The following is a 27,307-nucleotide window of genomic DNA, read 5'->3' on the forward strand; positions in this document are numbered from 1 at the left end:
GCCCTTAATCTTCTTACAAATCTTGATACAGTACCACCGCAGCCCGAGGAGTAACTATACTGTTAAAAACAAGGCCTGGTTTACAGAGGAAAGTTATATGAATTTGACAAACTATTAAAAAGTATTTGCTCACACTCATGTTGTTTCATAAGTATATGGTTTGCTCTCTTTTTCAAGCTTCATTTACTGAAATGTCTGTCCTTCAAGGAAAGCTGTTATTTTACTTCAGAACAGCGCAAATTAATGTGAATGATTTTTGGGCTACTTTTTTATTCTTTGACAGCACCAGAGCTGCTTAAACCACATGAGGGTGAGTAAATAACTCATTCATTTTTTTTAATGATTTATTCCATTAGTATTTCACTCTATGCATTGTTTTTGGCTAAAATGAAATTGTTGCGAGACTTAATAGGCACTCTCTCTCACAGCTCTAAGTTCCACCATCTGAAAGGGGACGGCTCTCGAAGGACATTGGAGCCGCAGTGAACTTCACCCAGCAGTTTGTGGTACGGGGCAAAGTCATCAATAAAGGTACATTTGAGGCCCAGAGGCTCCAGAAGAGAACACACCTCTGTCTCCAGAGCACACCTGCCATTCACCTTCGGCCCAAACGGTTTTGGGATGCCTAGCTGATCCCCCAACACAATCATGTTCACCTGAGGGTGCATACATACAAAACAAAGGTCAATGCAATGGGAAAACTATAATATTAGATTCCTCAAGTAGCTCACTGTAGAATATTAATGGGCATTTGGTATGACAGGTTGATAATACTTTAGTTATGCACTGTTTTCTAGATTGATGATAGCGATGAATGTTTCTTAAGCAGCAAATCTGCATATTAGAAGTATTTCTGATGGATCATGTGACTAGTAATGATGCAGAAAATTCAGCTTTGCATCATGAATAAGTAAAAAAAAAACATTTGTTTAAAAAAATGAAAAAGTAATAATATTTTACAATATTACTGTATTTCTTAGTAAGTAAATGCAGTCTTGATGAGAAGAAGAGAGTGTGTTTTGACTGATTGACTTGCCATTAAAAGTCATAAAAAGTTCAAATGTGAGTGGATGTTCGGGAAGTTCTTATAAATGTGCTGTACCATGTCGGGGTAGTAAGCCACAGCCCTGGGGCCTGTTTTCTCTTCTAACGCCTTAAACAGGATGGGCAAATCAATGATGTCTTCATCATCCAACCCCAGCTCTTTCTTCAGCACGTCTCTGTTCCAGTCAATACAGTTCTGAGTGAAAGATTAGAAGATGCCAGCATTATTCTTTCTCTTAAAAAAAATAAATAAATAAAGATATTGTTTGGACGGCATCTTAATGTATCGTGAATGTTGTTTCACTGACCTGCACGTATAGGTTTTCAGCCTGTAGCTTTTTGTCACTCAGAATCTCATTTACAGAGATGGTCTCTGGCAAATCTGTTCAGGTAAAACCGTTAGCTAGGATATGAAGTGTGGTGGATGGTAAACTTTTTTTGGTACAGAACATTCGGGAGTGTTTACCTGGAAACATTACTGCTTCTCCATGTCCTTTCTTTTGTAAGCTTTTGAAAACTTTGTATCCGGCGTCAGGGCTAGCCAGAAGCAACCGGAATTTCTGAACAATCAAACCATTTCAATTAGCACTGTTTTGGTTATTAAAAAAAAAAATACTGGCTGTGTTCAGAATAAAGTACTGGCATTTAAAAAAATCTACTGTTTTACTACCTTTTTTTTATTATTAATAAATAAATGCAGTCTTAGTGAGCATAAAGTATTCTGAACTTATCGGTTTACCTTTCGGTCAGGGGCTGGAACAAAGGTCATGAACTCATCCACATGACCCACAACCAGCCAATCAGAGTACAGAGCTATCGGCTCTTGAACTTTCTGTGCCCACAGGAAGTCCTGGACCACTTGGGTCATGTTTCGGCCACGAGTTGCACTTAAAATTAAACACAAACATTCTTGTTTAATCAATCATCATATATATTGTGTGGAGGCTTTGGAGAGTTGTGGTACTTACGTAGGGAACGCTACCCCAATGATGATCCTGCCAAGTGGGTAACTCTTTCCGTTGACTGTGACTGGTGGACTAACCTCCAGGTTACCGAAGGAGTCCAGACTGGTGACCTTCTCATTCAAAGCATGCCGTGTCACGTACCCAAAGTCTGGCCCCTGTGACACAGTGTTTTAGTGTTTCTATACATATTTAGATGTTAATGTTGGTTTTGAATAACAAATTTGTCTTTGTGCATTTAGCCTTCTCGCTCACCAGAATGGACTCGTAGGGGAAATCCTTAAGATCTCCATCACGAGGAGAGTCTAGTACAACAGGGAATTTGTGATGGGGAGAGTCAATGTAGCCAAACTCAAGCTCATCCTGTGGAGCGTGTCAGTAGGAATTAATCATCTCATATGATAGTCATCCGACAAGCTTGTCTAGTTCACAATACAGTCCATCATCATATGACAGTTTGATAGTGTAGGAAAATCACTTTATCAAACTGTGGAATGCAAATAGTATTTTTTGTTTCTATCAAACAAATAACATTTCAGAATATTAATAACTGGCATATATACACACATACTAGTTTAAAAATGTGGGTTTCAATTATTTGATAATAACAAAACGGTAATAATGCTTGTTTTTTTTTTTCAAACCGTTCCTTTTTTATCAAGATTCTTTGATGAATAGAAAGATCAAAGGAGCATTTATTTGTTTGTGTTTGTCAATTTTGATCGATTTAATACATCCTTTCTGACTAAAAGTTTTCTTTGAAAATATTTATTTTTATTGACTGATTGATCTCATTTTTATTGATTGAATGGATTGACTGATTTAGCTGACCTGCATCCAGCGGTCGCCTCGGTTCATGTACTCATGACATATTTTCAGTTTGTAGCCACACTTGTCCACCAGGTTCCTTATGCTCTTCAGGAATGTGTAGTTATCATTTGTGCTGCCAGAAAGACAAAAGGAAATCATTAACCCCCCATGACTTACGAGATGAAAGAGTGAGTAGCAGAAAATACTTGGAACTATATGTATCTATTTCTAGGAAATGGCATTATTTGTTAAATGATATATGAAGGATTAAAGAAAGGTTGGACTGAATCACCTGCACACATACACCTCCACAGGTTTGAGGGTGTTTGGGGTCATGATCCAGGGAGAAATATGAAATACAACTGTATCTGTGAAGATGGGCGTTTCAGGGAAACCCTTTTAAGAAAATTAGTATTTAGCAGTTATTAAAGAATTATATTACCCCTCCCTCCAAAAACATTTTTATTTTATTCAGTTTTAGTCCTTTTATGGAAGAGTTTTAGAGTGTAACTTTTATTACATGACAGAAGTAGTTCTTGCAGTAAGTAAAAGAACAAAGTTTGATGTCCTGTAGGTTGTGGGAGAGATCAGAGAGTCGTCTCCTTCACTAACCTTGCCACAGGGCTCTAGTAGACTGAGGTTAATGGTGACGAGCCCATCAAAGTCTTTATCAGGGAAGCGAAGACCCTCTACAAAGAACGCTAGTTCGGTTTTGCCTCCCAGATAGGGCACTTCCTGTGTCAGCGTGTCCATTCCCACCACCATGATATAGTCTTTCAGGAACAACTTCAGGAGTTTGTGCTCTGGTAAAAGAAAGAGATTTAATAAAGTACTAATGTACCAGTTTTCGCCTCCATCTAATTAAATGTATCACGCATCATCAACTTTCACATTACACATGCCTAAAAAATTACTATACATGTTCAAACCTTCTCTTTTCCACAAATAATTCCACAAATAAGGAATACTTTATCCAAACAATGCATTCTGCTTTTTAAGTGGAGCACAAACTAAAAATTAAGTTAAAAAAAAAACATTAAAGTTCATAGTAAACACTATACAAGCTCCGAAAAGCATTGTTCTTTCATAATCTATTCTGAATATATATATATATATATATATATAATTCACTCACTCCACACATCGTCTTCTTTTGCAGTTGTCCGAGGTCTAAAGACTCTCACGTTGTCTGAAGTGGTCTTTGAGATGTGCATGGTTAGTTTATAGCCTTCAGGAAGTTCAGCGGGACCGTTGGTGCGCAGGATCATCTTGGACATGTCCTGTAAATCTGCCATCGAAAAATATATACGTTTTTATAATGATTCTCACTTCCTTCCCACAGCAAGACATTTGAAGAGAAGAGTCACGTGTTAATTAAGCTAACAGTTCAATATGCACAGAAAAATACACAACAATTTGGTGAAGTTTTTTTTTTTTTTTTTTTAACAGTACTAAATAAACCAGAGTTTGATTTAAATGAAACCAGTAAAAATTAACTGGACTTGCACTGCATTCTGGCTAAATAGGGTTAATAATGAACGAATAATAAGGAAGCATTATTTTGCGTGCATACAGTGTTTGAAAATGCTGTTTAAGTTCACAACACCCCAGGCTTTGGTACAAAGTCTATTTACACTTAACAACCATCTGCGGCGAGACTTTATTCCCTCTCATATCTGATACTAGACCTGCCCAGACTCACCTGACACTTTATTGATCTCAGCAACCTCGCTGTCCAGTGTCTTCTGGTAAGTGGTCTCTGAGTCACAGTTGACCAGCAGAACTGCACCGTGGCCATTAGGACCCCACTTCCACGATCCCTAGATCCAAAAACTAATACTATCACACATTCTTCAAACAAAGGTAGCACTATGCAGTTGGAACACAAAAGAAGATACTTTCGAAAGTCATTGAGGTTCAAAAAACCTTGGGTCCCTATTATGGAAGCCTGTTCATGCCACAAATGTAAAAAAAAAAAAAAAAAAAGGAACATTAAGAAAGGCAATTTCAACTTACCCATGAGTTATATCTCACAATTCTGAGTTTTTCTTGAAATTCTGAGTTATATCTCACAATTCTCAGTTATATTGTGCAATTCCAAATTATGGCTCACAATTCTCAGTTTTTCATTTTTACATTAACAATTCTATTTTTTGTTGCTGCCACAGAACAAAAAAATATTTATTGTTTTGTATTGCAGTTGTAAATTTATATCTCACAGTTCTGATGTTTCTTCTTGGAATTCTGAGTTTATATCTCTCAATTCTGAAAAACGTCAGATGTGAGATATTACTGCCATACAAGAAAAAAAGTCACAATTGTTTATTCTGTTTATTCTTGGGCCTCCAGACCCTACTGGCTTTGATTGAATTGACAAAAATTTGAATTTTTCTAAATATCTTCTTTTGTGTTTACCCATGTCCAAGCCTGTAGCAATGAGCCAAAACCAAAGCATCCCAATAATACTAACACAGAGCAGATCGCAAGACAACAAGCAAACAAAGCTCACCTTGTTTGGATTGTTTTTCTCAACAACGCCATCTCGGTCAGCGTCTACGTCCAGAGATATCTCTGCAACAGAACCAAGACAACATGAGGCTTGCCTGTTGCTTTAGTCCCACCAGCATGAGGCTGTTTATGGTTACAGCACAGACACTGTTTACATAAGCATTATTCATAAACACAGGCGTAGCCTATGTCTCAAAATAAAAACATGCGAGACGTACCGACAGCTGTTAGATGCAGCACGGCGTCCCCGAGCGACTCTGCTTTCTCTCCATAGTACCTCACAGACAGCTGAAACAGATCAGAACGAAACAAGCATACGCTGGATTACTGCGACAATTATTGTGCAATTATTGTGGTTTTCTTTGATTACTAAATTGATTCATTATTGTACTTATTGCATTTAAAAATGTGCTAAATATGCCTTCAAGTTGTGAGTGCTAGATAGTGTTGTGAAAGTGACGTGAGATCACTTCGACACATAAACCTCAGTTTCCTGCACAGACTAGTACCAGGGTAAACCACAGTGTGTGCATCAGACTAACAAGTCTGACAAGGCAAGCGGTTTCCTGTCTGCATTTGTCAATGTCTTTCAGTTCTGTTTATTTTCTAATAGACTATTACCTGCTTTAGTGCAAAGGCTAGTCATACTTTACAACGAATAAAAAACATACCCCAATGGAATCTGCCCACACAGAAAACTCCTTTTAAATATTTGTGCTAGTATGATGATTTCTGATACAAGTTTAGTATTTCTGGCCAAGTTTTCAAACATTTTACCTGGTTTCAAACTATTCTTTCGAATTTTCTTTCAAACACGGAAAAATTCCCAAGATTTTTTCTGTGTTTGCTTCTAATCTGAATATTTTCTCAAGCACAAAGGTGATTGGATGCACTGCAGGTACCTTGGTGTCGTTTGCGGTCTCGCTGACTGCATCCATGGTGACGATGAGAACAGAGTTTGGGGTGAGGGGGTACGGAGCAGCATTCCTGTCCCCAGCCGGGGAAGTGACCTTGCATTGCACGTTTGGGCCACATTTTATTGAGAAGGATTTGGACTGCGGTGGAGCACACCTGTCGAAAACAATCATACATACACGACACATTATAAATGTATCCATTCCACTGTAGGATATTATACAATAGAACTGTATTGCACCATTTCATACCCAATTTAAATATACATAATTTTTCAAATATTTGGAGTCAGCAGGGATACATTAAACTGATCAAAAGTGACATTAAAAGACGTTTAGGTTCTGACTCAACCTATGGACCAACACTTCAAGACCATTTAGGAAAATACTAAGCCAATTAAAATCTACAAAACTTTTTACCATGAAAAACTACATTTTCTGACATGAATGAATGGATTTACATTAACAGCTCTAGCATATCACACCACTGATGACACTCTGGAGCAGGGCATGTCACCAACCCAAATGTCATAATTACAGCATTAGATAGTGAGTTATTTATAATATATTTAGTTAGATTCAATTCTATCTTCTAAGACCGCAAGCAGTAGTCATGATGATGTTGCTGGGGAATTGTCTATTTCAGTACAGGCTAATAAAAAAAATTATTTGATAAAGTCTTTCAAAAACCTAAAGAAAAAAAGCTATTAGGAAGTCTGTAAAGCTATCAAAGACGACAGCCGATAGTGGCAGTTATAAACAGAAGCATTGAGACAGAACTCAGTGATGAATTTAAATAATGTTGCAGCACAACGAGTGCATTCATCCGTCTTTGGAACTGCAAGGAGAAATTCTTCAATCAATGACCCCCCTCAATTGACAAACAGATCGATATCTGCAAATACTGAAACTTCAGTTCATTCCAGAATGATGACGCCAATAAACTTTAGAAGCAGAACAACAATATAGCTATAAACCATGCTAGGAAAATTGTATTACATTCATATATAACATTTCAGTTGTCTATGTATAGGCTACATCACATGCATCCTTTTTAGTGACATTTTGTTTAAATGTTTAAGTTCCCAGAGTCTGTAATGAAATGCTTGTCAAAATAATAATAGTAATTTTGAAATTAATCCTTTTATTTTCTATTCGAATTCCTTAAATATGTTCCTTTGATCTAAACTAAACTCAGTGGTCAGACAGTAACACACTTTAACCCTTTGCTTGATTTGCACTGAGAACGGTGGTTACTGTTATCCATTTGTAACATGTAAACTTTTGTATATCATATTATTGGCGACTGACAGTTCTGGTCACCATTCACTCATATTGTATGAAACAATTTTCAACGCAAGTGAATGGATTCTGCGTCTGTCACATCCTCTCAACTTTTGTTCTCCACGGAATAAAGAAAGTCAAACGGGTTTTGAAACAACAAAGGCGAGTAAATAATAAAGGGGCTTTCGGGTGAACTGTCTCTTTAAATATGTCTTTCACGCTATTAAAATAGACCGCTGTGTTTAATTCCCTTGAGCTGTGTCTCGTCGCGCTGTTTACAAACACAAGAAGAAAGCATCCATAGCGACTGTCCCTTTAAATTAAAATAAAACGTGAGTCTATTCATACAGTGCATGGAAATATTTTAGCCCACCTGTTTAAATTGACCGTTAACTCCGTTCCGAGCACATATGTCGTTCTTGTCGCTTTCTCAGTGTCAATTGTAAGTGATCGTCGAGACATGATGGTTAATTGCAAAGATGCGTCTTTCTTTCAAAGTGTCTTCAACAAGTCCCTTTTACCCTTTATGTACTTGAGACGTCACCGTGCCAGAAATCCTATTGGTTGCCTGAATGCAGGTAGCTATCCAGGGACGCTGTCTGGAAACGCCCACATCTCAGTATATCGACTGACCGCTAGAGGACGCTGTTAACACCAGTGCGTCGCGTATCAACTCTTTTGGCCAATTATTGCACTGTGTTGCCTCAGGATAACAAACCGTTTGCTTTCATTTGCAAGCACATGATGTAAATACGATGACAGTAAATATTTGGTAAGAGATGGCTTTGAATAAACCAATAAAAAGCAATTTAATGGTTTTAATATTTTTTTTTTTTTTTGGTGCACCGTGTGGAGGCTGCACATACTGCCTGCAGGCAAGCCATTATTTTTCACCTCATCCAAAATATAATTCAGCTTTGTTAGTGAGTAAACTAAATTGTTTTTTTTTTCAACATTTATTTATGTGCAATGGAGGATATAAATGTTAAGCCTAATGGTTTGTTGTCTAGAAGCAACATTTACAAGTCTTGTTTTTGTATCCATTATTACCCATGATATTTTTTTCCATACACTTTTTAGTTTTTCAGTAACATTTAAGTTGCACTATTATTTATTGTTTAACGGCACTTATCTTTGCTATTTTTCTATTTGGTTTAGTATTAAAAATGTATAGTTAGTAAAAATATTTAAATAAATAAAACCCTGCATTTTTATTGTTGCATTATCACATAATGCTTGCATAAAAAATAAAAAACCTAAAATATAACCTTTTAATATTATGTTTATTTGTTTATTTTATAAATGAGTTCAATTTAATATAAAGTAAACTTGTTCAAATGTTCTTCAAATGTGAGAGTCAGATAATTACTTCTAGGTGCTTTGTTCTCGAGAATGCTGCAGATATAACCACTCCCACTAAGTGACCATTTGTTAAAGTCTTTTAATGAATAAATGTATAAAAAAACGCACTTGATATGTAGAGGTTAAACCAGAATTTGTATCTGTTGCACATGTATAATAAAAACAGTTCCAATAGGTATTTTTTTCCACTCTGAAGGCTTGGCTACTGCTATACAGTTCCTCGATGCATGCAACATGCAATTTTTTAAGAACACAAAGAAAGGAAACAATGGATTACAATAATATCACATTACCTACCGGTCTACAATCACCTTAAGTTCTGTACCGATGACATGCACAATTTGCGTGGGTACATTAATTTCCAGTCGACAGGTCCGCTGAAACATGTTAGTCATGTCTGACCCCTTCTTTCTCTTTCTCAGACTCCGAGGTAAACTGACTGACCGTGTTTGCTCCTGCGACATGTCCATTGTTACAGACTTCCACGTCTACAGGTCTCAAATAACCTGTTTTTTCCCCTGAGAAACAGGGGCGTATGTTGCAGCAGGAGAGAAAAGTCATGTTCTCACCTGTCCAAAAACTTGCTCAAAGCTATACAAATTCCTAGAAAGCATTTAGAAGCTAAACTTATCAGATTTAACAATGCCTAAAGAACTGATTAGTAGTTCAGTAAAAATGTAGACATGGTTTGTTTGCTGGAAAGGTCTGCAAGATTTATGCTGATTTGCCTTGCAACATCAAACAGTATTACTGATGCATGTCAAATATTTAGTTTGTCTGCATAACAATATATTTAAAGGCATATTCACCCCTTTCTATGAAAATCTGTGAACTTAAATGCTTACAAGTACGCGTTGTTAATACCTGGTCTAACAAGAATTAACACAAGTTATTACACAGCACCACGTCCTGAAGTTTTTTTTCTGTTTTGAAGATATCCTGATATCTTTTTGTCTGCCAAAAGATCTGGCAGATGATCAGATGTAGAAAATGAATACATTTTAAGATCAAATGCAAGTTCATTCCAAGCATTCTATGTTAGTTATAAGATAATTAGGTTTTATTGAACCTCATATGTTGCACTTTTACCAAGATACCTTATGAGGCCTCATCTTTTGAGTTTCTTTACTTCAAAAATATATTTTTTAAATATTTTAATTTAATTTAATTTAAATTTAATTTAATTTAATTTAATTTAAATATTATTAATTTTTTTACACACACACACACACACACACACACACACACACACACACACAACCTCATTTATAATCTGCTATCAACACATGCATCAATAACCAAACAACTGATTAACCTGCATGGGCAATTCTGGTACGACAAGCTTACCTGCAGGGTTCATTTCTGAACATTTGAAAATGTGATGTGTCTGGTCATGTCAAAGCAGACAGGGTTTTTTTTACACTATTGAACCCAATTTAAAACATGCTTCAGCTAAAATGTATAAAATTTCATGTATATTTGATTCTTTTTTAAATACAGTTAATAGATGGTTTCATATATTGACCACAGTCATTACAATAAATGCAATAGCCTAATGTGTTACACAATATAATGCAATAGCTGTAATAACCTAAATATAATATAAAGATCATAATTAGAATTAATGTATATGTCAGATCTTAGATCTTTTTGTCGTTATATCATTGGGTGCAATATATTAGTGATGTCAACATGCTGGCCTAACAGGTTAAAAATATCTCATCTCAGTATAGTGTCTAATTTATACTTTAAGTTACATTGAGTGTAGTCAGAGAACTGGCTGTGACTGTCTTTCACATAACTTCACGTTTGAAACTGTTGATGGGAACTAGAAAGCAAAACAATCACATGCATTGTTTATTTATTTATTGAGAGAAAAATAATATTTCATCTTCAAATTTTTGTAGTTGCTTAATCATGATCATGAAGATGACCAGGTTGAAAGATGATAATGAAAGTACTGTGCAAAGTAAAATTCTTTGCTACAAAAAATCCTAACTCTTCAAATAGAAATTTAATATAAAAATTTGTTTTACATTTATGTTTTTATAACTGCAAAGTAGAGTTTGATCACTAAATAAATGTGTTATGGGGTTAAAGTTTTGGGTAGGGGACGAGCCCATAGTAATAAGGAATGAATGAATAAATGAATGAATGGGAAGCATTTTTTATTATTTATACCACCTAGTAATAATAATAAAAAAATAGCAACTTTATAATTAAAAAGTAATTAAAGAGATTAAATAAATTTGAAAAGCTGTTGTAATATACGCTTTAAATTATAGATTTGTGAAAACATTTATAACAGTACAGCAAACCTGGAGAAAAAAAAAAGTCAAGTTTGACGGATTAGTCGACTGGCCAATGACGCGAGGCCTCCAGCAGCACGTGACAGAGGGGTGGATCACGTGTCAACGGAAGAAGGTGCTTTTGTTTTTCCTTGGGAAAAAAGTCGAGGAACAATGTTTGGAAAGACGATTTTCAGTTATACTTTATTTTTCTCTCAAATGCATACAGACAATCTTATATAGGACATGAAATCTTTCGGAATACCTGAACCATATTTCCGCGTCTTGAAGCTTGATTGACGCTCCGTTTGGGAATTCTTGAAGCTGCAGAGATTGCAAGGCGGAAGAAGGGAATTTCGAAGAGGCGAGCTGAGAGGGCCAAGAGATGGCTCCCGATTGATTTCATCAGAGCTTTGCAATGTTTTTCAACTTAACTCGGGTTTATATGAAATCATATATTTATTCTAAAACACAGATTCGTCTCTGTGTCTCGTTAATGTCATAATTCGGACTGATTATTTGCGATCCAAAAACTCAAAATGGCGGAGGGCTGGCCCATCCCCCAGGCCCTGCTCCTGCTCGTAGTGAGTGTCGCGGGCCTGGACACTTGCCCTTCTCCCTGTACGTGTTCTGGTGGTCCAGGTGCAGCGCAACTGCTGGATTGCAATAGGAAAAGACTGAGTGTTGCAGCTCTGGAAGCTCCAGTCTGGATCACCCATGCGTGAGTACTAGAGGAGATGTTGTTTACATGCTCCAGCACTTTGCAGAGGCTGCACATGTGCGCAATACTAACTAGCTGACAACTGATTAGTTTACATTTGTTTGTTTTGGGGCAATTATAGTGATATGAAGTTATATTGTTTATCAAATCATACGTTATGGCATTATAAGTGTCACGTGATCCTTTATCGAAATACCAATGCAACTGTTTTTCCTTATAAATACCTTGATTGTTATGGATACATTTGAATAATAATACAATTTTGATAGTTTAGTTTTAGTAGCAAAACTACAAAAAAAAAAACATCTTACACTGATTAAATATTAAGACGTTGTTGAGAGATAATGACAACTGATATTTCCATACATTGTATGCAAGTTGTCTACTAAAGTTTAATTGATATGCATTACAAGCTGATTCAAAAGTTCATCAAAGCTTTTTGATCAGATTTATAAATACATATTTTTGCCTCTGAATAAAACGTAGGTATTTTTTTCTCTTTGAGTGTGAGTTTCATATTGTCACAATATCATACTTTATGGTCTATAAAAGCCTTGTGTTTCAAATATGCTACGATATCATTTTTTCTATCAGTCTCATTTATTTAATGTAACTTGGTTTTAGTTTAGATTAACTATTCCTAGTTTATTATACAGCTTCGATTCTTTGCTTTGTTGTTATTAAATCTGTATTTAAATATATAAATGATGTGAAAAGTATTTTATCAGATCTGAAGGTACACATCATAGACTTAGAAATTCCCCAGTCTTAAATAATGGTTTATATATTTGCCACCATTTTTTTTTTCAGGTTTTAATAGTTTGTTCTCTGTGAATTTAGGTCTATGAATCAGAATGAACTTCCAGCAGTGCCTTTTCTTGGAGATGCCTCATCCAACATCACAGTACTGTCACTGTAAGTTTCCCTCTATGTTCATTTTTTTCCATTAATGTTAGGTGTATATGACCATGTATGTTGATTTGGTACTATATCTGCTGTTTATTTTCAGTGTTCATAACCGAATCTCTGAAGTCGTGGCAGAGCAGCTGTTGCCATATTCATCTCTCGAAAGTCTGGACTTGAGCTCTAATTCTGTATCTGAGCTTAAGGCCAGCTCGTTCCCTCCCATGCAGCTGAAATACCTGTAAGTTTTTGTACTCCGGCTTGTCAGAGTTTTGCACTTTCATACTAAGACTGTGTACAAATTCTAAGCAGAGATTTCTGAAGAAGCTCTCTTTTTCCTTTGAGTTATCAGTTTGAGACAACACAAGTATCAGGTGTTGCTTTGATCTTTGTTGTGACATTGAATAAGGCCATCCTTAAAAATATTCTTGTTTGCCGTAACCTGACTGACCCTGTCAATTTAGGACCGACTCAAATGTTTATTTATTTTTTTGCTCTTAGTCCGACCGACTTGCCGGTTGTACATTTGCGTTAAGACCAACCATTTTTTAAATTATATTTATTAATTATATTTAAGTAAGTATTGTAAATATGTAAATTGCCTAGACCTACATACAAACGAAGGCTACATTCTTTCTTTAAAAAAACCCCTTGATGTCATCTGTGATTACACGGATGTCACACTGTGGCCTGTGCATTCGCTTCGTCTTATACTCTCATTCACTGTCAGAGTCAACGGTTCGCGCTTGGTAATGATGGCTGCGGCTGCAGTAAACTAAATGTTTGCGGTCACTTTTCAAAGTCATACGGGTTCGGGCACCATAATACATCTAAAACATTCATTAAAACAGCTTGACACCGCTTTAACTTGGCACGAAGTTCTGGAAAAACTGTGCCCAGATCTTTTCCCATCCCTTCTCCCGTTTAGTCTAAAACTGTGACTGTGTCGACTGTCACTTTATGTTCGTAAATGTATTGTGCGAATCGACTGGACCAACCAACACAAGTTTCGAAAACGAAAGTAGGAAATTGATTTTAACGGCCTTCTCTCGGAGCGCGTCCAGTTTTCTTTTTTCTTTTTTTTTGGAACACGCATCACACAACAACTGCAGCTTCGAACACACATGCATAACAGCAAATAATAACTCTGCACAGTGTTTCTCTTTTTACAACAGAAATGTGAATTCTGCCGGTATTCAGACTCATGCATACAGATACAGATTTGGGCTAGAATCGCCGTTTTTTGTTGTTGTTGTTGACATTTCTAATCGTAAACACAGCCATGTTGAAGCCTGCAGTAAATGTTTTGCGTTATGGCAGTCCACTCTGCTTATTGTTTTTCGAGAATGTTGCACTCCTGTTTGTCATTGTACACCTAACTTCACGCCAATAAAACATCAGAAATATTGATCTTAACAATATATTGAATCTTTACATTCGTCCGTGGGTTTACCTACATTTGGTGTTATTTGCTGTATAAAATGCATCTAGACCTGCAAAATCGATTCAATGAACACTTGTCACTCAAACCAAACAGGATTTTTTTTACAAAGATGACAACACAAGAAAGCAAAGTAAACGGTCTCTCATTTGTAGGTTGCATTGACACCTAGCGGTGGATGCAAGTAAAACAGTATTACACTACCTCATTTTTTTCTTCTCACCTGAAATTCATGCAATAAACATGTTTGACAAAGATTTCAATTTGTTTGTGGTCTATATAGCCTGCATCAAAATGAGGTTTGCAATGATGCGCCCGAAGGCACGGGTTGAAGACCCAGTCAGTGATGTCACAATATGCTAATTTGTTTAAATTCATACCTACGGAATTACCATCACCAAAATACCATTTTTTTTTTTTTTTTTTTTACAATGAAACTTGAAAAAAAAAATATATAGACCTACCTACCGACCCTTTTTTAAAAGAAATTTACTGTGACTGCAAACCAAAATATTTTTAAGGATGGCCTAATGGAGATTTTCTTGGTGTTTCTGATTACTTTTGGGGTTCATGGATATTTGTTTGTTTCCTCTCACCATCACAACAGCAACCTGAGCAAAAACAAGATAAGTTCCTTGGAGCCCGGTTGTTTCGGAAACATCAGCTCCCTTCTGGTGTTGAAGATAAACCAGAACAGACTCTCTGTGCTGCCTGATAAAGTCTTCACCCTCTCTCAGCTCCAAGTCTTGTGCGTATTCATGGCTAACGAAAAGGATGTTATTCCATTGCTAAATTAGATTGTGTCTGACAGGATAACTGCTCGCTAAATGCACCTGATATTATCATTTGGGGAGTTAATTTCCCTTGTTGTCTTGACTCTCTCTGATTGTTCGATTTTCTCATTGTAATGTGCGCCTCTTTATGATTTTGTCACTTTTCAGAGAGTTGAGGCGCAACAGGATTCGTGTCGTGGAAGGTCTAATTTTCAAAGAAATGAAGGCTCTTAAATCGTTGAAGATGCAGCGCAACGGCATCACAAAGCTGATGGATGGAGCTCTCTTTGGTTTGGAAAGCATGGAGGAGCTGTGAGTCAATGCTTTCAGGGTTTCACTAGATCATTTAACTTGCTTAAATATATGTAGTTAAAAATTGCTATTTATAAAAAAACAATATTTTTTTTACTACCTGCATTTAACAATGTGGCAATAATTTGTAAAGTGTAGGATCCTTTTGGGGTAGAAAGCCATTTTAGAGCAATTATATACATTTTAAATATGTCAAATTTTGCCAGAAAGGCTGGAAATTTATTATTAATATTATTATATATATTTTTTGACCATCACCCAGCTTAAAATTTAATTTGCCCTTTGTAGCATTGATTTATTTATTTTTTATAACTTTATTTGAAACCATAATCTGAACCTGGAGGTTTGATTCTTTTCTGTTTATTTAATGTAGCTGATTTCTAATTGAAGTTTCTGTTTCACACGGATCAAAGTAGTGATTTCTGGGTGATGTGTGTTATGTCCTCTGCCAGAGAGTTGGAGTATAATAATCTGACCGAGCTGAATAAGGGCTGGCTGTACGGCCTGCACATGCTCCGGATTCTCCGGGTAAATCAGAACAATATCGGACTCATTCGAGCTGATGCCTGGGAGTTTTGCCATCGCCTGGAAGAGCTGTGAGTGACTTCAGCCCTGACCTTAAAATTTGATCCTGTAGACATTATGATGAAATTAGCATGCACATTTTTATCCTTGAGGTGTTGGCTGGCTCTCAGGTAATGCATGTGTGTGTTTTGTCTCCAGGGATTTGTCTTTCAATCACTTGAGTCGTCTGGAGGATTGGGTGTTTTCTGGCCTCAGTCTCCTGCAGAGTCTCAATCTGGGTGACAATCAGATCACACACCTGGGCGAAGGAGTGTTCAGCAGTCTGGCTAACGTCCATACAATGTAAGATAACCCACATTACTCTTCAGTCTCTCATTTTAAACAGATAGTTATTGGTAGAACATAATAGTAAGCCTTAGGTTTATGTATAAAATGCATGAAAGATGATTTCGAATGATCTTGATGAAAATTGAAGTAGCATTGTGCTCTATCTCTATAAAATAACAGATAAAGTCTATCCCTGTAGATAAAGCCTTGTATGAATCCTTCTAGTTTAGTTTTTGCATTTCAGCTTGCCCTACAGAGAAAGAGCACATTCAAACATGCCCACCTCTCATAACCTCCGCCATGTCCCGTTGGCACAGTTGTAAAAGGGATGTCAGCCTTTTAGAGCCAACAGTGCGTGAAAACGGTCTCACAATACTCCCACATACCAGCCTGTCCTTACAAAACCTTCCCTTTAAACATTAAAAGCATACAATGGTGCTGAGAAGTACAGTCACCTAAATAAAACAGCTCTGATATTTTAGATTGAAAACAGGAAGCATGTTCTACACAGCAGCGGTCTGAAAAGATTCTGATGGGTCTCTTGATGTTTGTTCGTTCCAGGGACATCCGTAATAATGAGATCTCCCTCGCCATCGAGGACTTGGTTGGCATGTTTGTGGGTTTGAAGAGGCTGAACTCGCTGTGAGTTTGTTGGTGGATACGAGCTGTTTAATCTGACTCCGAGATGTGAAGTGTGGCTTGACATAAGCGTATATGTGTGTGTTTTCCAGAGTTTTACAGAATAATAAAATCAGGAGCATCACTAAGAGAGCGTTTGAGGGTCTGATGGAGCTGGAGCATTTGTGAGTCTCTTTTATCAGTCCTTGGGATTTTCAGAACAACATTTCAACATTATTACTGGATGTAGCACTATAGAAATCCCTTTTGTATTTATTTATATATTTCTTTGGAATAAAGTTTCTGCCCTTGAGTACAAAACAAGCTGGTTGTGAGAGTTTTTAATATTGAATGAAATTATACTTTCTGAATTATAAAATTACATTTATGAGATAATAGTTACATCACAAAATTTGAAGTTGTGACGAAATGTAAGCAGCAACAGACCTCTTTTCCATATCGTTCTGGATGAATTCTTAACAATAATATCTATAATATTCATTTTAGAAAACGGGTTAATTTTCATCTTAATGCCGACTTTAAATTTACACTTTTTTTTTTTTGAAGTCACAGTTATAAGAAATACATTTGCAATTGCAAGATGAGAAAACACCTTTCCAGGCTTCCATTGTTCAATCCAAAGATCTTACTTTGTGAAATGAGCATCAAAATTTGGAAAAAAAGACCACATTCAAGTCATCTTTTTTTACTTTGACCCTTTAAAACATTTAAGGTTTATAGATCATAGATTTATAAGGTTATGCTATTGTACATATTTGTCTAAGTGTAAATATAAAGTGAACACAATATGAAAACAATCGATTTCCAATTAATTTCATTATTCAGCACAACACAAAGAGCTCCTGTTTTGTATTGTTCCGTTGGAAATAATCGTTCTGAATTTGTTCTGCAGGGACCTGAGTAAGAATGGCATAATTTCTATTCATCCTGATGCTTTCACTCATTTAAAACTTAAAACACTGTAAGTAATCTTTTACTTTCCACAGACTGTATGTATTTCATATCTATGCATAATATATTAATATATATTTAGTTTCATTTTCGTCCGTATTGACAGTGTTTGTGTGTAATAAGTGTAATTCCGGTGTATTCTCAGTAATGGCTGTATTGTGCTCATCCTCAGTGATCTGAACACCAGCAGTCTTCTGTGTGACTGTCAGCTGCAGTGGTTGGGCCAGTGGTTGATTGACAGTCAGTTCCAGCAATCCTGCACCGCCATCTGTGCTCATCCCGCCTTCCTGGCAGGATCAAGTGTGCTCGTTATTAAACCAGAGGAGTTTGTCTGCAGTGAGTGACCTGACCGTTACCTTCACGCCTTTTCAAAGCCCTGTAACAAAATGTCCATGGCGGCCTTTTCTCTTTTGCTTCTTGTGCCTTGTATAAAAAGCAATTTTAGAAAATTAAGATCTCTTATTTGTCTCTCACTCGCAGATGACTTCCCTAAACCCCAGATCAGCGCTCATCCCAAGACCGCTGTGGCCTTACGCGGGACCAACATCACTCTGAACTGCTCTGCGTTCAGCAGCAGTGACTCTCCCATGAGCACCGCCTGGCGCAAAGATGGAGAGGTGCTGTATGAAGCCCAGGTTCAGAACTACGCACGGTACCAGGATCACCGCCTCCTCTACACCACCGTCCTCCACCTGCTCAATGTTAATTTTACAGATGAGGGCCAGTACCAGTGTGTGGTCTCCAACCGTTTTGGGTCCAACTACTCTACTCTGGCCAAGCTCACTGTTAATGGTTAGTGCCTCATCAAAATTGATTGTTACATGTTGTTAAGCCTTTAGCCTTATTTTTTCTTCAGTTAAATTGATGTGAAATTGATGATCTTTTGACTGAAAACAATTGCGGTTATATTTGATTCATCCCTTTTTTTTTTCTGTGTGAATTGTGAAAAATCCAATTTAATGAGCACTCACTAATAGCTAAGGTAACATATTATTAATAGTTTGTATTTTAGGTTGTGCATTCAAGCCTTCATACCCACAAGCGATCTTTTGCTACCCTCTGTGTACAGCTCTATCTCGCACCGTTGTGCGATTTATTTTGATTTATTTTTAGGTCTAGTCACAGAATTCAAAGTGTTTACTGGTGTCTGATTATTCATTTAAAGTGTCGATTGTGTGATCATCTGCAGGACTTTTGTTTTGGCGTATTGCTAGAGTGCTATGATCCTTTATGCTTTGATAAGCAGTTTGGCATTAGTTTTTTCCCTCTCCTTATTTACCCTCATTTCTTACCAGAGTTCTGACAGTTTAATTTTCCACATCTGTTGAACAAACAGATCTGTTAAACAGCCCTCTGGGATGCCGACCTTAGCAATGTAATTATTCTGTTTATATCGGTTCACGATACTGATGGAAGAGCGGATTTGTAACCTAATAATAGAATATGACAATAACAGAAACACAATTCACAAAGCAAGCACTTTAAATGCAAATGGTGCTGTTTAGGGTTTGATTGGCCGTTGGGATGCTTGTTTTTGTATTGGCTATTTATGAATTCTGCTGTCTTTTTATTAAATTATGATAATCTTACTGTAGTATAACATTTGCATTGTTTGCTTTTGTTTAAGCATTCACATTTCCTTGCTTAAAATTATTTTAAGGGTTTAATAAATATTGTAGAAGGTAGAATGAGAAAAAGAATCGAGGATTTACTATTGTATATGAAAGAAATCATTGTAATAACTTCTTTTTTTTTGGTGACACTTTTGTTATTGTAGTCGAGTTTTACAAGTGTCATCTAGATATTTCTGGACTTTCTGGAATTACTTGAGGAAATCAGTGAAAATAACTGTGTAATGGCTTTTCCCAGAGCTCCCAACCTTCCTGAAGACGCCCATGGACCTGAGCATCCGCACCGGTACGGTCGCTAGATTGGAGTGCGCTGCGGAGGGACACCCGACACCGCAGATCGCCTGGCAGAAAGACGGCGGTATCAATTTCCCTGCGGCCCGTGAAAGAAGGATGCATGTCATGCCAGATGATGACACTTTTTTCATTGCTAATGTGAAGACCGAGGATATGGGCGTCTATAGCTGTACAGCCAAAAACGAGGCGGGCAGCCTGTCAGCTAATGCCACTCTTACTGTGCTAGGTATAGTTATGATTTTTTTTTACTAAAAGTCAAAACATTTCTTTTGAATTATTTACATTAAATAATTAAACATCTCTGGTCTTTTTGACAGAAACCCCGTCCTTCCAGCGCCCTCTAGAGGACCGTAACATTGCCCGAGGTGAGACTGCTGTCCTCCAGTGCATAGCTCGTGGTAGCCCCACTCCCCGCCTCAACTGGACCAAAGACGACGCCCCGTTGGTGTTGACGGAACGTCACTTCTTTGCTGCAGCCAATCAGCTTCTCATAATCGTAGATGCCAGCCCTGCTGATGCAGGGAAATACACGTGCATCATGTCCAATACGCTCGGCACAGAGCGCGGTCATATCTACGTCAGCGTCTCACCCTCGGCCAACTGTGACCCGGTGACCAGCATATACAGTCAGGACGGGTGGACAACAGTTGGCATTGTTGTGATGGTGGTCGTCTGCTGCGTCGTCGGCACCTCACTTGTGTGGGTCATCGTCATTTATCACATGAGGAGGAAGAGTGAAGACTACAGCATAACAAATACAGGTCAGTGCACAACATTACATGTATCAGTTAAATAATTCAAATAAAATGTATATATATCATACTATATAAAATTATGATTATATAATGTCTAGTTAATAGGCAAAATTAATAATTAATAGAGTATAATGTTTAGTAGTAGCGCTATTGTGATTATGAAAGTTGTGTGTATATATATATATATATATATACATATACATATATATATATATATATATATATATATATATATATACATATACATATATATATATATATATATATATATATATATATACATATATATATATATATATATATATATATATATATATATATATATATATACACACACATATATATATATATATATATATATATATATATATATATATATATATATACACACACACATAAGTTTCATATATATATACTTTTTTCTCTCAAAATTCCCTTTTTTGAATACAATATGTGATTGGGTTATTAAAATTAATGCAACATTATTTAACATTACTTTTCATAAACAGTATAACAATCTAGTGCAATTATTTTTGCATTTTAACATAATATAAGAAATTGTGTATGTTTACTACTTTTTTATAATTTGGTGTTTGATAAGAACTGAAGAGTAGAATAATAAAAATACTGTCTTTATAAAATAAAATATAATTTATTTTAAATTTATTATATTTTTCTTATAAAATATTATGTAAATAAATCTTTGCTAGGTATAACATAGGCTAGTAAATATTGTAATATTTAAAATATTCTCCTTTTTGGTCCACTTTAATTATAATAAATGTTAAGTGGTCTTTTAACCCAGTGCTTTAATATAATGTTATAGTAAAAAAAAGGATTATTATCCATAATAATCATATTTTTCTAACAAAATGTCATTTTTTGAATGCCGGTAATTGATTTTAGACTACACAGTGATTGCGGTTATTTCAAATAATCACAGTCAGGATATTAAGTAATAAATGCAACTACCCTACCTACTACTTAAAATAGCCATTATAACAATTTGAGCATGGACCAAAATTGGAAGAATTAGAAATGTATCCAGACAAATGACATTAATTTTAATATGTAAATCTCTCTGTTGTTGTATTCCAGATGAAATGAACCTTCCAGCGGACATTCCCAGTTACCTCTCATCTCAGGGAACGCTGTCCGAGCCTCAGGAGGGCTACAGTAACTCAGAGAATGGAAGCCACCAGCAGCTAATGCCATCTCATGCTAATGGTTATGTCCACAAAGGCACTGATGGTAATGTCACCCTGTGTTCCTCTAGCGAGAAAGTTGATTTCTTTAGAAAGGATTGTATAGTTTCTACATATGATGGATGTATAATACTATCGTGTTGTGATGTGTTTCAACAGGAGTATGTTACGGTGAAGTGAGCAGTGATGTTGATCCAGATGCTAATGGAATGCTGGGTAGTCGTGTGGGCTCTTTCTTTGCTGGACGTAGCAGCTTCCACTGGAGTGAACCCAGAGAGGGACAGGCAAATATCCCTAATGGTAATTGATCCCAAAAATTCATATAATTTGATTTGTTTAAAAATGAACCTTCTGTCATTTACGCTCCCTCATGTGATTGCAAAGTGGGCTGTTTTTCTCACCAGTTGACCTCATTAATCAGCTAAAGGGTTGATTTTTGTTTGTGTTTTTAGGTGGACCAGTCCCTCTGGTCATCTGTTCAGACTGCTACGACAACGCCAACATCTACTCGCGCACGCGTGAGTACTGTCCATACGCCTACCTGACAGAGGACGACGCACTTGTGTCTCAGATCCCTCGGGACGGACACCAGATCGGCCATCAAGAGCGGGATCAGCACACCGAGCACGCAGACGCAGCACTGGAGAGTTTTATAAGTCAGCAGAACGCCTCTGTGTTCCTCACCAACCATGAGCCACGGCTGCCAGCGTCACAACACTATAGCACTGGTGAGATGAACACCAAACATACATACAGCAACAGCATATTGTTATTATCCTTTTTACCATTGCTTTGTTACTAAACTGAGTGATCTGCCCACCTAGGCAACATGTAAAGGACTAAATGCTTTATTCCAAAAAGTGTCATTTGCACATCAGGCAATTCCAGAATGCAGTGTGACAAGCTAAATAAATAAATGCCATTGAAAATGGCAGAAAGTCTGAATAAAATTTGTATATTTAAATATAATTAATATTTAAATGTGTATATTTGCATAATATTGTACACTTCATATATACAAATAAGAATTATATATAATATATTTAGATTTTAAATTGACATTAAGTCGACATTAAGTAAAAGTAAAAAATATATTTTTTATAGCTATGTACACATTTTAATGCAACTTTACAAAAAATAAATTTAGTAGTTAAGAAATTTTTATTTTTTTTATCATACTCTAACAATTCGAATGATAATGTAAGTTTCTAGTAGGGCTGAAACGATTCCTCGAGTAACTCGATTACAAAAAATGATCGAGGCAAATTCCTCTGCCTCGAAGCCTCTTTTAATTTATTTTAAATCTCACGTCAGGTTCTTTCGTTCTTTTTAATGTGACAACGCGTTTACGTCACCCACAAAGCGGAAGGAGACACAAGCGCAGCGTCTGAAATCGCATACTGCAAGGTGTCAGCAGTGTTTTGATTTGAGGCGCGTGCAAACATATGTCCATTGCAAGATAGAGCTGGCATACCACAACTAGGGCCTTAGGATTTCTGCGATGCAGAAAACATGGAGGGAATCGCGGAATCCAGTCATAAAAACGGAATTTACAGTTAAACGCGGAATGGCACGGACTTTGCCAAATTTTGAATGAATTAATCAAAAATAGGTCATTGCACTTACACCAAATCACGATATGGACTAATATCTGTAAATATTAAACCGGAACAGACTATTTAAATATGAATCTGTGTTGTTAAGAATGTTCTGCGTGTCTCTGTTAATGAATGGAGCAGAAGTGCGACTTTACACACACTGAAGCGCGAGTGACGCTCCATCTGCTGTCTCACTAATAAGGACGTGAACACATGAACAACATCTCCAGAACTGCTCTGACAGTCACTTCATGAGCATTTGACCGTTTGATTTGAGTAAAACTAGCGTCACAACAGAACTGTAAAGGTACGTCAACACGTCAAAATAAAAGTCCGGTTCAAAGACAAGTATTTGCCAGAGATGTATTACTATTGTTCAGCAGAATATATATATCCTACTACTACAAAAAAAAAAAAAAATCAAACATTATTTTTTTTAAGGTTTAATCACACAACATTTCTTCCATGTTTTATTTTTAATAGTAAATCCCCTTTGTTTACCAAAAAGTTAAGTTTGCTTAATTTTCAATAATTAAAAGATAAATAAATGTTTTATGTGTTTAATGTTTAATGTGCATCTCAGAAAATGCTTTATTTAAAACCCCAACTGAATGGCAATTAATTCATTTGTCAACTTTCTTGTCATTGTTCACAGTACAAGTACAGACAGAGAAACAATGGGTAATAATTAAATGTTTATTTTTGATGTATGCATTGCATTGTATGCATTTAAAAAAAAAAAAAAAAAAAAAAATCTAAAAAAGGAAACTAAGTTGTTCATTTTAAGAGACCCAGTAGTCTTATTTTCTCTTGCATAATTAATATTGCACTTTAATTAAGCAAAAACGCATTTTATCCGATTAATCGATGGAAATTTTGGTAGAATACTCGATTACTAAAATATTCGATAGCTACAGCCCTAGTTTCAAGTAATGATTAGTACTCTATACAGTTATTTATGAAAACACCAACCCAGTCTTCGCAAATGATTAGTAAAGTTGCGGGTAAATGGCCACAGGAAAAAAATAGTTGTGAGTGTATTTAAACATCATAATGAACACCAGTTGTGTGGCATGCATTGGGTGACCATTAACATGTTTGCTATCCATGAAGAGCAGTACATTTTTGCTATCTTTGCTACCTATGTAGATGGTAAACAGAGTCTGCTCAGTAGGGTTTGGAAATGATATAATGCACATACTTATTTTCACAACCTCTATTTTTCTTGTCTCAGATGTCCCAGGCAGTTCATTTTGGGATGGCGAAGAAACCCACTCTTCCATCCTCGCCCAGGGCTCAGTGACTGTAGACAAGCCCCCGATAGGTCTGTCTGCTGGGGACGGCCAAGAGGAGAGGAGGGGGGCAATGGAGGAAGGCTCATACAGGACTAACCTACAGGAAAGCACCTCAGCGCCCACATAAACCCAGCTAGCCCGTCTTCCCCCAGTCATCTTGTCCCCAAACATCACCACCTTGTCCTTCAATTGCCTCCCAGTGCCCTCAGCCCACTACCTCCTTTGAGAAACCTCATTCTCTGCCAAATGAAATGCCTCTTTCTTCATGTTTACACCGCCTCTACTGTCCTTCCCCGCCATGTTCGGTTGTAATCCACTGGGATGTGCATGTTTTGCCGGAAAGCTTTTCAGACCGGAGACAGAATCCCTGCTTTCACCATTCCTGAGCTAACTAGTCTGGTTTGAGCTTTGAATGCACCATTTCCAAGAGCTCCACTAGTCCAACTGCAGCATGTGACATACAAATTATTCCATGTTGGTTTTCCCGCCTACCTAAGAGTGTTGAATCTTTTTGCATATGCCAAAACTTGACCCAGACTCCCGTTTAACTTGCTTTTGCTCCGGTACAGGACCTGTACGAATATTGACTGTGAAGATTGGACTGTCCAAATAGGACAGTGATGTTCTCTGCGTGACGTCAGAAGGCCAATTACCTGTATTGCATTTCTAATTCCTGTTGGCAAACGGTACAGACTTATGACCAATAATGTGTTAACAGAGTTGATGGCTCCGTTGTTTCCACTGTTATTGTACGTCGGAGTTACTGTCCTATCATTAATAATATTTTTTGTGTAGTGCTTCTCACAAACCTAAAACATATTTCTCAGTTTCTCTGTCTGTTTTTAAGGCACTATAACAGAGAGTAAGGAAAACCTGATATGTTGCACCTTTGATAATCTTCCCAGGACAGTCTTTAACGAATCGTAATATGTTAACTTTTCTTCATTTACTCTCCATATCAAGCTTAAGATTTTTATTTTGTGTATTTTGTGTAAATGTCCATTTTTAATTTGTTTCCCTCATTTGCATTCTTGCAAGTGAATTTCTAGTTGAATTGCAGTCTGTGATTGATCGGCTTGACTGAGCACCATTGGTGTGCATTTGGGACGGGGCTACATTCTGTCTGACCAATAGAAGCATTTGAGAGAATTTCTTGCAATTCCAGTTGGTGCCCTACTAGTGTAGAAATCACGCGATTCACCTTTAAAATATGTATATGCTGCATTTGAAATCGGTTGTTACTGCTAGATCAAACTGGTTTCCTCTAGTAATTTGCCTTTTTTTTTTTGCCTCATCTCCTTAATTTGAGATGTTAGAACCAATTTGACAGTTAGGCATAGCCATGCCTAGTCATTTTTATTGTTTTGGTCTTAGAATGACAGCTGGATTTTATATATCTTGCCTGTAAACTATGTCTTAAGAGGCTGTGTCCAAAACCAAAGGAAGCTGCCTTACAGTCCTGCTGTCCACTCATTCAACACACACCTTTTAAGGAAACACATTTTAAACAGATTTTCAAAACACTGGAACGTGACTGCACGTCTGATGATCTTAAAATAAATCCTGAGATAAGCAAGCTCATATTTAATGACCACAGTTCTCATTCATCAGTAGAAATTAGGCAAAAATACATTAATAAATGATTTTACTGCTTTTAGTAGCTCAGTCAATCCAAAAATATTTTTTAAAATCATGCCAAACCACATGCACAGGATTGCTGGTTAACACAGGCAGCAAAATTAGTAAAAAGTAACCATATGAAGCATCTTGGTGGAAACAATGTTACGCAAACATTTGACTTGATGCTTAATGCCTTTCTACCTCCAGATCAGCATTTTTCAGGTTTCGGACACAGCCACTACTAAGGTTTCTGTTACATTTACATTTATGTGGTGGAATTCCATGGACAAAATGCAGGAATTTGCGCAATCTGTGATTTGTGTGAGGCAAAACATTTGCCTGTGCAGTTTTCACATTGGATTTAAGATTGTTAAACTTTATCAATATAAAGTTGTGGTCACATTTACCATTGCTCTGCCAAACTTTGCTGGTGAAATTAAGAGTTTCACGTGAGGGTGAAAAAGTTCCCCATGCAGATTTCGCTCATTTTCAAGTTGGTTGCATGAATTTGCCACATTGACCAACAGCCATGCTTTATACAACACTATGCTATTGAACCCTGTTTTATGACTGCACCTTAAGTCTGCTTAGTTTAGAAGTGACCTTTGAGTAATGGACCTTCTTTGCCCACAAAACATTCAGACTCACTTCAGTGCTTGGTGATCCAAACCATGTGCATGGATCCCAGATTAAATCTGGACCATTTATTTTGTTCAGAAAGCTCCACAACATAGCAGTAGACTGACATTTTGCACTTTTTTGAGTATACAAATGCTGGATCTTGTGTTGCAGCAGATATCTGTGGTCACTGTCTTCCCCTGTCTTTTAATGGAAATGCTTTATTTTCAACCAATTTCCAACTGTGATAAATACTCCTTGATTTGCATATTGATTTGTTGCATCTTGCACAATCTCTTGCTTTGCTGTTAGCTGTACAATTACACTAATCAGAGACCTTGATTTCAAATGATTTGTCTTGACTCCTCGCTGTTTCAGTTTCCATTGTTGAAAGGAAAGGAGTGCGTGTCATCAGCGGCTTCCAGCTATGTTTAAAACATCTAGTTTTTTTGTGAATTACTGTTAATGCTTACTTGGTCTCTCTCGTTTGAGCTTGCAGGAGATTAGTGCAAAGCAGTTTAAAAGTA

At 36.7% G+C, this 27,307-nt stretch overlaps 2 protein-coding genes across 3 annotated transcripts; one reads left to right on the forward strand and one right to left on the reverse strand.

Moving 5' to 3' along the window:
* Positions 1-338: 338 nt before the first annotated feature.
* LOC132160851 (protein-arginine deiminase type-2-like) lies at positions 339-9,386 on the reverse strand. 2 transcript variants are annotated; one of them, XM_059570562.1, is made up of 16 exons: positions 9,182-9,386; positions 6,227-6,395; positions 5,543-5,612; positions 5,326-5,387; positions 4,519-4,636; positions 3,952-4,104; positions 3,429-3,619; positions 3,109-3,212; positions 2,838-2,949; positions 2,262-2,369; positions 2,013-2,164; positions 1,784-1,931; positions 1,511-1,604; positions 1,353-1,426; positions 1,103-1,240; positions 339-656 (listed from the first exon to the last, which is right to left on the reverse strand). In XM_059570562.1, exons 1-16 carry the CDS (start codon positions 9,352-9,354, stop codon positions 423-425), a joined length of 2,100 nt encoding a protein of 699 aa, XP_059426545.1. In that variant the 5' UTR covers positions 9,355-9,386; the 3' UTR covers positions 339-422. The 2 variants fall into 2 exon arrangements, with proteins under 2 accessions (XP_059426545.1, XP_059426546.1); XM_059570563.1 differs by lacking the exon at positions 9,182-9,386 and adding an exon at positions 7,896-8,050.
* Positions 9,387-11,286: 1,900 nt separating this feature from the next.
* On the forward strand, positions 11,287-26,445 carry LOC132160853 (leucine-rich repeats and immunoglobulin-like domains protein 2). Its single transcript, XM_059570567.1, has 18 exons — positions 11,287-11,893; positions 12,734-12,808; positions 12,903-13,037; positions 14,845-14,985; positions 15,179-15,322; positions 15,775-15,918; positions 16,046-16,189; positions 16,736-16,816; positions 16,906-16,977; positions 17,706-17,774; positions 17,937-18,100; positions 18,245-18,556; positions 19,634-19,915; positions 20,007-20,450; positions 21,543-21,695; positions 21,809-21,949; positions 22,102-22,377; positions 24,482-26,445. The coding sequence occupies exons 1-18, from the start codon at positions 11,712-11,714 to the stop codon at positions 24,667-24,669; spliced, it is 3,147 nt and encodes a 1,048-aa protein (XP_059426550.1). The 5' UTR covers positions 11,287-11,711; the 3' UTR covers positions 24,670-26,445.
* Positions 26,446-27,307: the final 862 nt, after the last annotated feature.

The sequence above is a fragment of the Carassius carassius genome, chromosome 17, assembly GCF_963082965.1.
Source record: "Carassius carassius chromosome 17, fCarCar2.1, whole genome shotgun sequence".
NCBI classification, from domain to species: domain Eukaryota; kingdom Metazoa; phylum Chordata; class Actinopteri; order Cypriniformes; family Cyprinidae; genus Carassius; species Carassius carassius.